At 41.0% G+C, this 12,850-nt stretch overlaps 1 protein-coding gene across 1 annotated transcript in view; it reads left to right on the top strand.

Annotated features, from left to right (window-relative positions):
• Window positions 1–12,321, top strand: part of LOC145417496 (uncharacterized) — a 107,474-nt gene extending 95,153 nt beyond the window's left edge. The window contains exons 10-14 of the mRNA XM_080286204.1: window positions 104–223; window positions 1,444–1,559; window positions 2,374–2,702; window positions 6,974–7,159; window positions 12,011–12,321. Coding sequence (XP_080142330.1) covers window positions 104–223; window positions 1,444–1,559; window positions 2,374–2,702; window positions 6,974–7,159; window positions 12,011–12,321 — 1,062 coding nt within the window. The remainder of the gene's footprint in view (window positions 1–103; window positions 224–1,443; window positions 1,560–2,373; window positions 2,703–6,973; window positions 7,160–12,010) is intronic.
• Window positions 12,322–12,850: the final 529 nt, after the last annotated feature.

A 12,850-nucleotide genomic window follows, 5' to 3' on the forward strand; every position in this document is an offset into this window, starting at 1 on the left:
TCAAAAAATATGGGGTTGTTTGCATCTTTGTCCGCTGATTGTTAATAGTTGGGACGTTATGTGTTGTGTTAATCAGTGTGTTACCGTGTGTGTATGTGCTCAGGTGATCGTGCAGGACGCCTACAGGAAGGACAACTCCGTCATCATCCAGTGGGACTCCGAGGTGTCTAATATTCTGGGCTTCAGGGTCGTCTACAGGCTCTTCGGCGATAAGACCTTCAAGGTAAGGAATATAAGGTTGTACTTAGGTAGCTCTCAAGATTTCGTAGCAACTCATCCTCTGAGATTCGTTTTGCATATTGCAACTTTTTTTTTCCTCTCTATCTTTGTCTTCGTACACGTTACTGAGGCAAACTGTTTCGATACTTGAAATATATCAATAACACAAGAGACAATATCAGTAGGCAATATACGTAATGGCTCGCTAAGAAACAGGTGATAAAACGTCTTGCATGTCACCTACACTACGTCCACTAGTGCGATGCCTTTGGCCCAGCAGCTCTCCCACGCAGCATAAGGAGACACCAGAAATTACCATTGAGTTATGGTCATGTTATCTCATTCAGAAATAGGGCGGCAAAATTAGCTGGGGTGTTTTTAGTAGCAAATTGGTGAATGAAACGGGAAGACTTATAAACGAACAAGAAATCCTCAGACTGTTTGGAGGGAGATGGAGGTCACAAAAATTCTTCTGGTTAAATTTTATGCCATGATGGTTTTCTGCCCTAATGACCCTTGTGCAACTCATAGGCATTTTTTAACAGCCTAAATCAGATTATTTTCGGCCACATCAGGGATTTAAATTATGTCGCAATTGGCCACTGGTAACAGATTCCTCCCTTTCCCACTTCCTTGATTTGCTGTGTTTCCTTCCTTCACCTACTTTACTTTTTCTCATTTCTTGTTTTGAGTTATCAGTATTCCGTTACTTGTGTCCTCTGTGTTTTCTTATCACAATTTCTAGCTTTTGTAATTTGATTCACTTTGATTATCTGTTGTAGTGTTGCCTTCTGGTAACTCTACACTGAGTGTCAAACCAAATAATTTCTTGTAGCCCCAGAAATCATTTACTGCATTGGATGACAACCATATTATCAAATGATCGCGTGGTGGTCTGCTGGGTTAAGGCGAGCCAACCGATTGTGGCCCATATGGGATTATATCCGAGGGGTGGTTGTGGTTTAGTGATCACATAATACCTCTCAGGGATGTGCGACTTGCCATTCTCGTCTTAAATGTAAGGATTAAGTAATCTAGCCTCAGGCCCCTACACTCTTTAAAAACTTTGACGATAAACAGATCGGCAGATTTTTCCCTTCACGCATTAATTTTTCTCAGTTCAGTTATCAGTATTCCGTTATTTGTCGTCGCTGTTTTCTCCTGTCACACGTTTTTTCTTCTGCACTTCTAATCACTGTCATCACCTGCCAATATCCCGTGCAGCTGGGTCCTCCCCTGGCGGCCTCTGAGCGAGAGTTCAAGATCAAGAACGTACCTACACAGGAGTGCATCGTGGTGTGCGTTGTGTCTCTCGAGGACGCAGCAGTGTCACCAGAGACGTAAGTGTGAACACCAACAACTACAGTGAGTTTTTACTTACCTGGTGAAGAGCCCTAATTCACTGCAGTTCAGTCAAATGGTGTTAAACTGGAGGGTCAGTTTGACTAATAACCAAGGAAACATATTCCTACCTCATAACAAAGGCTTATCGAATTTCATAAAACCACAAGTTGTAGGAGTAACCCAGTTCTTTCAGGTGAAAAAAAAAAACTATATTGTCACAGCTGCCTCAGTGAATAAGTTCAGGCTAACCTAACTCTTTAAGCGTCCATTTTTCACTGTCGGTTGAATAAAATCATCTGGCTGTAGCTGGAGGAGAATACCAGAATTGTGTCGAGTATGAAAGGGTTAACGTACAGTTAATACCATCTTAATGATATTATCGTTAAAGTCCCTTGTTATAAAGATGTGTGTAGGACACAAAAATAAAAATGGAATACAGTGAAATGGGGAAAATGCTGAAGCTATAAACAGAATGACCAGTAAAACAAAAACAGGTTTGTTAATTGTTAATACATGAACAAAGTATGCGTTATATTTCATTTAAGAGGTAGCAAGTTTGCAAGTGAAATTGAAGAATAAGATTAAGAAACAGGAAGAGAAAGTGGGATGGAATGAAGGATTATAGATGAATAAGGACAGAGCAATTAGATTTTTATTCTTAAAGGCCACCTTGACTAGGGTACTTGAACATATCAGGCCACGGACAGATAGAGAGGTTGTATTATCTTTACATTTTCCGAAAAAAATGGACATTGACTGAAAACAGAATCATTAATTTACTGATATGCATTGTCCACCTGCCCTCCACAGCGTGCAATACTCGCAGTGCCGTGAGATCCGGACAGAGACCTCTGCCTCCATGCATATGGACACCATCATCATCGCGGCATCAGCAGCCATCTGCGGCACCGTCATCATTGCTGTCATTGTGTTCATCTGCTGCAACAGGAAACGTAGTGACATCACCAAGGAGAAACACGGCATCCCAGCGGTGCTCAGCCCAGCCTCCCCACCCCTAGCCTCTCTGGGCACGCTGGGTTCTGGCCTTAGTGGTACTGGGACCAAGGCAGACTGGGACACTCTGTCCATGTACTCACAGAGGTCCATCCCCAGGGCCAGAATGTACCATGTGGATAAAGGTTGTTACAAACTCTTCAAGTTTCGTTGATTTTACCGTAATGTGATTAGAGTATTACTTCTTATATCTGTTTTATGTTTTACGTTCATCCTTTCCTTACAACTACTTACTCATCATTAAGCATTTTTTTAAACCTCTTTAAGACTTAAATCCTCTTTCTGAATGGATTAGATTCTTTATTGCATGAGATATAGTAGTTTCCTAAGAGGAATCCTTCTGTGTCTATTTCTGCTTGACATATTTCAGTTCTCTGTACATCTTGTGAATTTTACTTAAATGTCTTTCTCAAGCTCCAAATATTTCTTTTGCATTTTTTTTCTGCACATTGTTTTCACACACTTTTCCTCCCCTGCACATCTTCACCCAGATACGCAGTGCCCTTCTCTCATAATTCGCCACATGCCTCTTACTCGTTTATACCTTCAGTAGTCGTTCACACCCCATTCCCACATCCCCCACACACCCCAACCCCTAACGTTTTCCTCTTGTACATTAACCAGGAGACCCATAAGATAGCCATTACATACATACATTTGTACTCTAACATCCAAGACGTACAGTAAATTTATGTTGGCATCTGTGGGAGATAGCTTTGTCATAAGTGGGGACGGCAACCAACCATCCATTCACGCTGTGTAGTTCTACAACCTAAAGGGGATTCTGAACTGAAAGACAAACCCAAGTGTTTCCTGTATATCCAGAAACTGTCTATATTATACACAGTTTATCTCTGATTTAGGAGAGAGAGAGAGAGAGAGAGAGAGAGAGAGAGAGAATACTACCCCTTTATCCCCTGCATGTTAAGGAGGCTAAAACGGAAAGATGAGGTGAGAACCAGGAACCACTGTATAACCTAACAATATGTCTAAAGGCGATCCGGATGGCCTTGGATCTGGGTCTTGTGCCTAACCAAGCCCCAGTAAAATTAGGCAGGCACGAATGGCTGTGTGGAATGCCAGAGGTGCGAATGAAGAATGTAAATGAGAAACTGTGGAATCATTAACTCCATCACCCAGAGAACTTATTTTAGATTTACTCTTGCTATTATCAGATGATTTTATTCAGGTAAAGAGAGCAATCTCTTCGTGATGAGGTAACCGAAGAGTTGCCTAATTCATCCAGTTTAGGAAAAATCTCTCCTTAGTTGAATGAAAGCATCTGAAGAATAAACTAATTAAGATGTCACAGGACTCAAGGGACTGAGGGATGATGGTATGAGGTGATGGCGCTGTGGGAAATGAGAGGGACTGGAATTGATGGATTGGAAAATGTGGCATGTATTGTACAAGGTTAGGTATAAGTAGACTTGGACGAAGTAAAGGAGTTGGTTCGATGATAACGATGAATGGTAGAGGAGAAATGAATGATAATAAATGTACCACCTCAAGGTGCAAGTATGACAGTAAAGCTGGAGATTGTAAATGCGGTTCTGCTCACTGCATATGCACCATGTAATAACAGGTGAGGAAGAGAAGGATGGGTTTTGTGAATGCTGTAATTAGACATTCTGATGTGACAGGGAAAAAGGATAATGAATAGCAAATAAGGGATTATGTGTCCAGAAATAATGTTATGCATATGCAATTAATATTGCAGCCACAGAGAACATAAACAGCATTCGCTAAGATAGAGACTAGAGATGACGGTAAAAAATTCCTGATTATGTGCTATGCAAGGTGAAACTGAGAGAAACATGAGTGGAGTACACAAATGAAAAAACGAAAATGGAAAAGCTGAAAAACAAATCAGCGGTAGATTATTATGAATGAAAGGAAGTGAGCAAACTGTGATCAAGAAATTTGGACGAATTAGGTTTGGATAATGTAAAGCAACAACATACAAATGGCATTTTATTAGAAATTTTAAGGCTGTATGTGATGTTTCAATGGTGTAGTCAACTATTCAGTGAACAGGGCTTAGTAGAACATGGAAACTGAAAGAACTATGAAAGGAAAAATGATGGAATGGATGGGATGGATGAAAGAAAAGAGTTTTGATAAAAGAAAATGGAGTATATATTTCAAAGTACACGATATGTGAAGAAGTTAGTAAAGAGAAGAAAAGTTAAATCTAGAAGACAAGTGAATGTACTGTACTCTGAGGATAGGAATGCCTTCTAGTAAGAGGTGTGGTGCACAAATACAAGAATGACTGGAATATTGTGTAAAAGCAAAGGATGAAGCTGGGAGAATGCCAACAAACACAGATGAGGAATAAGGGAGAGATGGAAAGAATATTTTGTAAAACATAATGGGAGTGCCGAGAGCAGAGCGGCTGGATTTGGTGATGTTCAAACGTGGTGCTAAAGAACGTGACGATGGCAGAAGTGTAGAATGGTACGAAGCTCAGGTGTTGATGAGGTATATGCAGAGGTGATGAAGATGTAGTTGAGACAGTGGAAGCACAGAAGACTGAACTTGTATCGATGAAATGGAAGTAGGCTATGAGCGTGTATTTATTCAAAAGAAAAGGTGACCGAAGCAGATTGCAAAAATTATCTTAGAATAAGTCCGCCAAGTGTTCTAGGAACAGGAAGAAAAATAGAGAAATTAAACATGTCAGAATGTCTGGTGGATGATAAACAGGATGACACTGGATGCGGTACTGGTATGCGGTCTGTTAATCAAAATTACCAAGACAGATAATGACGAAAGCATGTAAGAAGGACTGTCAGATTTTATGGTTTTAATAAGTGTAAAGAGTGTATGGCTAGGTAAATTATGGAGGAATTATGGATGATATTGCGGGTGTTAGGTGTGGATAGGAAACTGTTAAAAGGTGGTGGTGAAGCGTGTGTGGGGATGGATGGATGTCTGAGTGGGCAGTTCAGTACCAAGCAGCACAACATCCGTGTACGTCAGATATGAAATAGCCCACCTTACACAATTCATTACTGGCTACACTCCAAGTTTCTGTAATTCTTGCTTTGACCTCTCTCATAACCCCATTGGATAATATAAATGATAATTTGGAGCGTAGCTGGTGATGAACAGTTAATGACAGTATCTGATGTATGCAGACGATGCAGGTGGTGATCAGAATCTTTGCAGTCTGATCCACAGTTTAGTGAATATAAGTGACATGACGAGAAAGTAAATGTTAGTGAAAGTAAAGTGATTTTTTTTTTTTTAAGAAACCAACTTGAAGTGTGAAGTGCTGGTGAATGGACAGAAACTTAAACTGGTAGGAAATGAGTTCTGCAGTAACAAAAATGCAGGTGAATGTGTGAAGGAAGCAAATAATTATGTCCCCCATACTGGTTGCATCACACCCATCAACACGTACACTAAATATAGACTAATCACTCCCTATCTTCCTTCCTTTCACCCTCCTTTCTATGTTTCATGTTCATGTAAAAGAAGTGGAGAGTAAGAATGGCTCAAGGAGGAAAGGTGGCAGGCGCTATGAAGGCCTTAGTTCGAGACTGGGTATGGAGCCTTCAGGAACACTGCGTGAAGGTGTGTTAGTGCCCGCAGTAAAGTATCAGTGTGAGAGTTTGGTATGATGTGAGTATGAAAAAATCAGGCTTGAAGGATGTAGAAATGGAAGCAATGAGGAATGTGTGGAGTTTGGGTAGACTGGGTGGGAAAAGAAACAAAGAATCGTGAAAAAATGGATGCAAGAAATCTGTAGATACAAAGGCAGAAGAGAAGATACTTCGACAGTATGAGCATAGAGAGAGAAATTATATAAATACGGTGGTAGAAAGGGTATATATGAGTGAGTTTAAAGGTGGGATGAGGTAAAGAAGACTGATGGATAATGTAAATTGATGTGCGACAAATGAGATGTCGAAGTCTGAAAAGGTAAGAAATTGACAAAGAACGGGATGGATGAATTATGTATGGAAATGCATATGAGGAGGGTTCAACCTGGTAACCAACAGAACGGTTCTATCCCACACGTATCTGTACTACTCATGTAAAAGATTAATACGTGGGAATGGATTTTTCTTGTTAGATGGAGCCCAAATTTCGAAGGTTTGGATGATGTATGAGTGATTATGTGACTCACTCTACTGCACAAACGTTCTATGGTTCTCCAGCTTTTATGCTTTGTCTTTCTGTGTTCCTTGATCCTTGTAACTCATATCTTTGGTAAAATTAAAGATATAGCGATAATGATGGTGTCTACATTTTTCTAATGCGGTGTCAATATATTATTTCAAAATTGGTATCTATGAAATGCATTGATGAATCACTGTTTATATATATTTCAAAGCTTCATATATTACAAAATCAGCCTGTAAAATCACTGTTTATCTATTTGCAGGCTCTGTGAACAACGGGTTTGTGCCTGACGACGCTCGATCCCACATCTCACACCTCTCCTCCAAGCACATTCCCAGGCCCCGCTCCATGGCTGATGGTCAGAGTCAGCGCTCATACTCTGCCCTCAGCAACACACACCTCCGACATGCACCAAGCTTCTCCACTGGCCTCGGGCTCTCCAGACAAGGTTGGTGCAGGTGGAGTGATGAAGGGAAACGAGTGGGTGAATGAGAAAGGTGGGGGGAGGTAAGGAATGTTCGATGGAGGGATGAAGTGGATGAAGGAGAGAGGGAAGGGAAGGCTGGATGGCTTGTGGAGGGATATAATAGATGGAGGAGAGAGGGGAGGGTAGAGAGATAAAGTGGATGGACGAAAGAAAGGGAAGAGCTGGTAGGAGACTTAAAACTGCCGACAGAGAGGTAGAAAGAGACAAATGGATAAAGGAGAGAGAGTAGGGATGGTAATCGTTGAAATGTGCTTGGTGGAAGGGTAAAACGGATGGAAGTGAGAGTATAATGTGAGACAGGATGATACTGAATGGATGAAAGGTACAAGAGGATAGTTGGTGGAAATGGTAAAGGGTTGGAAGGGAGAAGAGGGAAGAGTTCTTTTGGAGGGGTAGAGAAAAAGGGCGATTTAAAATGAGGTAGGAGAAAGAGGCGGATGGAAAAGGGCTGAGGAAGAGTAGAGAGAGACACGACTGAGAGATGAAAGTAGGAGAAGGAAGCTTCAAACAGCGGGTCAAATAAATGGAGGAGGGGAATGAGGAAAGGGAATAGATGGAAGTGGAAAGGGAGAGGGATGAAAAAGAAAACAATCGAAGGTGCTGGTTGATAGATAGATGGAAGTGGCAGATGATTGAAGCCTTTGACTGCTATTATTTCTGTCAACTAAACACATTCCCCTCGCATCAGCCTAAATATAACTCCTCGGTGTACCAACAGCGGAGAAAGGATTACTTGAGATTGGAATCTTCTGTTGTTAGCCTCAATGAAATGCCAAGTTCTCCAACCACAGTGAAAGGATTAAAACCGAAAGAGGATAAATGAATGAAGAAGAAAGAGAAAACGGGAAAGAAATGCAATTGAACTGGATAATGAGACAGTCGGCTAGTGGAGATAGCTAAAGCAAGAGAATTATTTGAAGTGGAGGATGAAATGGGATATAACAGCGAAGGGGCAGGTAACTTTTTTTTTCTTAATTTAGGGGAAGAACTCGGGTGAGAAGGCAGAAAAGTACGTAAGTAACTGTTAAAGAAGGCCGCATTTTTCATCCCTTCTACCTTCATCGTTGAGTTTTACAACCTCAGACCATGACTCACTTCCACCTGACTTAAATCTTGTAGGGCTACCTGAAATACAAGGCTAGAGTTGTTCCGACCATGAAAGGGTGACAGTAATAACACCAATGCCTTATCATTCACTCTCAGCATGCAGAATAAACCTGGCTTGTCTGATAATATAGTACTAGTGAAAATATGACCATAATGGGACTGACATACTCTCGCAAGATAGGTATTAGAAGAAATCAGAAGGAACAGGTGACAGAGGCGAACTGAAAGAATGGAAGGAAACTGGAATGGAGGAAGCTGGATTGGAGGGACGCGAGAATGAAGGGAAGTGGAATGACAGAAACCGGAATGGAGGGGAAATGGACTGGAGGGACGCTACAATGATGGGAACTAGAGTGGATGGAACCCGAAATGGAGGGGAAACTGGAATGAGAGGAAACTAAAATGTAGGGAACTGGAATGGAGGAAACTGTAATGGAAAGAAAACAGAATAGAATGGAACTAGAATGAAGGAAACTGAAATGGAGGAAAAACAGACTGGAAGGGAACTGAAATGGGGGGAAATTGTAATGGAAGGAAACTGGAATGGAGGGATGTTGACACTGATAATGAAAGTGATGCAAGGTGCCAAGGTAGATTTTCAAATGCATCGTTACACTTCCCTACCTTAATAATCAAGGTGGGCGCAGAAGAGGAGCGATTACAGTGATATTATAATGTGCTATGACACAACAGAAAATTTGGCTATGAATGAGAGAATAAGCAAGCATAACCAGACGATACAGTATCCATAGGCTATCTGGTGAGTACGAGGAAGTATGTCGTGCGTGTGTTCGAGTGCTATGCTCACGTGTGTTACCAGGTAAATTATATAAAAGAAAACTGTATAAACACTTTTAAATTGCTTGCTTTCATAAAAATGGCTTCTGCTATAAGTTTTTAAAGAATAGTTTTACTATATAAGCTATAAATAAGTAGACTACATAAATAACTTTACATTGTTAGTTTTCATAAACAAGCATCTACTATAATTATTTCTAAATAGCTTTGATGCACTGGTGTTCTTCTTTCTCTAGTTTGTTTTTTTGTTTTGTTTTTTTTCTGGCCTATCGACCACTGGGGCCAGAGCCCCTGGTCATGACTTCTCTGTCGTTCCATCACCTAAACTACAGCACAGTGTATCCCTGACTCAGTACCTGAGGGTGTGTATCAAAAGTAAGACCCTCCTTATGTTCCCCCTTTTTGCAACATTGCAGACATGCAAGAAATACTATGTAGCCAGAAAGCATTTTGAACTGGACTGACAACAATGAAAAGAAAGCATAATATCCACGGCCGAGATTATTATTTCCAGTAACTGGCTTTGTTTGTGGAAATTTGCATGATAATTTTAATAAAAATGTTCATCAGCATTAATCCTTAATACATACACTAACGAAATTATACAGTAGTTTAAGTCATCAGTATGCAAACTGGAATCATATTTCAATGAAGGAGTTTGCATGTATCTCCTGTAGGCTCCGTGGCCAGCTTGTGGCGAGATGCCCTCTTGAGAAACGACGTTCTTTTAAGACACGAGAACCACCTCCGTCAGCGGGACCTTGTCCAACTCTGACGGCGGCCCTGCTGTCCCCCCTATCCTCCTCCCCTACTCCTCCCTCAGGTACGTCGGGCCTGAACTAATAACCATATCACTGTACGTCAGCGCTTTCATCACTTTATTTTTTTCACAACAACCAAAGAACACAGCATGGAATCCCCCAATAACAATTTCACTAAGAGTGAGCGTTGCCACATCAATATACTCTTTCCTAGGGCTTGATATCTTTAAAATTGAATTCATTACAAAGGTCACGATATCAGTTCTCGATATCAGGTGTTTGGTCTTGCCAACCTTCCCACACGTGCCACAGCGTCTATTGCCATGCAGCGCCACCCGTTTAATGAGCTGACTCCAGAGCCTCACACACGTTCTTGCCTATCAGTTACCACAACCACAAGACTTATATTTTACTGGGAGTCACACAACATTTAAAGTACCATAACAACATTCTATATTCTGCCTCTCTATTACAATTTGCTTCTAAAGAACACAGGCTTCTTATTATACAGCCAGATCTCTCATTTGCAGTAACTTGCTGAATCTGTCGATTTTACCATCTTTATCATCACTGATTCGCTGTTTGCTTTTGCATTAGCTTGCTTGCACTTAACAATGCTTTTCTACACTTTTAATTTCGTATTTTATTTTGAGAAAATACTGCATGTTGATAATACTGCATGCATTTTCAGGCATTATTGAGGTAGGTGCTAGTACCTTTTTTTATGTCAGCTGTTCTCTCTGATGTGGGAATTTGGCTGCATATAAATTACTTTTTTTTATTTGGGTGTGCTTATCTTGGACTCCCTAATGCTTGTAAAAACTGCTTATGGAATTTGAGCATCAATGGTGACAAATATTTTCAATGGCCGTTTTTCAGTGGTACAAGAAGTCGTATCAGCTTCATACAAATTATTCTAATGAGTAAAATTTTCAAGTATTTAGCGTTATATTCTAATGAGGCATATATGGCATCAGGGAAAACAATCAGCATCTCACTGCTCCTTCCCGGGATCACAGGAGGTAATATACACCAGCAGATGCTGACTCAGAAGTCATTCTTTATCAGATCTGTATTTCTTTCTCTTGAGAAGTGTTTTTAGTAAAAACATTCGAAACCTTTGTTGAAAACCCAAGGAAATTCTGCTTCTAGGTAAGTTCTTAAACAGTAATGGCAGAAAACAAGGTTTCAGCCTACCTACATAGTTTCTTTTTATTATTAATTACAGTGCAGAAGGGTATTCATAGTCTTGCCTTTTCAATTAATTTAGAGTTTATGACAGCAAACTTTAAGGAGGCCAGTGATGTGTGGTGTGTGTGTCAATAAATACAAACTGAGGGCGGAGGAACCGGCTAAAAAAGAGAGTATTTTCCAGACAGTAATCGAGAGGGTTAAGAAATGCAATTGTATTGCAGTGTGTACATCAGTTACAGGTAATATCTTATATTTCATTTGTTGACACCGACTTTGCTGACACTCGATGTTTTCAGCATGTACTTGTACTGGAGACGAATGCCTTATAGGTTTTTTATAGTAGACAAGTACTCATTTCATTAATGTATAGATAGATAGATTGATGGATAGATAGATAAATAGACAGATATTATTTGTCTTATTCTTTCCCTACAAGGTTATATATCGAACTTTTACTGTGAGATAATTTTTTACTTCTATGGTTCAGTTTCCAACCACGTTGTTGTCGGATTGTTTTCAATTTTGATTTCAGTTGGCAGATTTTGATATGACTGCTGTCTAATTATTAAATGACTGAATTTTGTTAGGTATTTTCATACAGTATCTGTATAGTGAAGGCCTGTACCATCGATTAATTTGTGTTCTTAGCTAGCATACAGCTTTCAGTTTGTCGGATACAGTGTGTTCTGTGTGTGTGTGTGTGTGTGTGTGTGTGTGTGTGTGTGTGTGTGTGTGTGTGTGTGTGTGTGTGTGTGTGTGTGTGTGTGTGTGTGTGTGTGTGTGTGTGTGTGTGTGTGTGTGTGTGTGTGTGTGTGTTAATGTAATGGTAGAGGTGGACAGAGCTGTGTGTTTATTTTCTCTTAGGGTTTCGTTGCAGATAAGACCTACAAATTGTGTGTCATTTGTTTGTCATTTTACAGTTGCTAATTTGTGCTTTCTCCTATCTTAGCAGATCTTAGTATGTCGCGACAGTCCCTGGCGACCTCTCACATAAGCGGGTTCAGTCCCATGGCAGTGAACCCTAACGCCTTCGGCCTTTCCTCGGGCGTGCACCAGCGGCCACCCTCGCGTGCCACCTCCCAGCGCAGTGATCGCACCCGCCGCCACAGTCGCTCAAAATCACGTGAGAGGGCCAGCAGCCGCCTGAGCCACGCCGGCTCCACGCACTCCCTCACGGGCTACGACACTGATGGTTGGACGGACCACGATATGGACATCTACGTGGCTAGGAATCCCACCCGCGGGGGCCTCGTCCAGCTCTAGCAAGCACTGTCCCGGTCCTGCCCTGCCCTACCATGCTATTTGGTCCAAGTTCCACTACCGGCTATAGCAGAGGTAGCAGAGGGGAAACTCTAATGGAGATCATTAGCGAATCCCAGCTGCTGCAAGGATATTAGCTTGTCAAGGATAACAAACTACCGTACTGTTGTTTGATTGGGTAAGGTGTAAGGGAGTTATGTAATTTACCGTAAGTCCAAATTTTTGACGGTCCGCAACGGCAGTTTGTACAGTTATACTATCCGAAGTAATGCAGTTGGATTTTAGAGAAACATGATGTACTACTAATAAAGAAGTCACAGCAACTGTTTCATGGCTGGATGTTATTTAAGGGTACTACTATGACGAGCTCTCCTGGTGATGTTCATTCTTGCGTCGAATCTGTTTCTCTCCAAGTGAATATTTATATTTATTCATTAGCCAGGATTATTGTGGGTGGTGTGCATATATTGTAGATGTGTTGGTGTGGAGTGTTGCGGCAGATGGGTGGTGATGGTCTTCCCTTGTTCAGTGT

Source organism: Coenobita brevimanus, chromosome 110, assembly GCF_032717465.1.
Source record: "Coenobita brevimanus isolate Jiangsu-jjx chromosome 110, ASM3271746v2, whole genome shotgun sequence".
Classification (NCBI taxonomy): domain Eukaryota; kingdom Metazoa; phylum Arthropoda; class Malacostraca; order Decapoda; family Coenobitidae; genus Coenobita; species Coenobita brevimanus.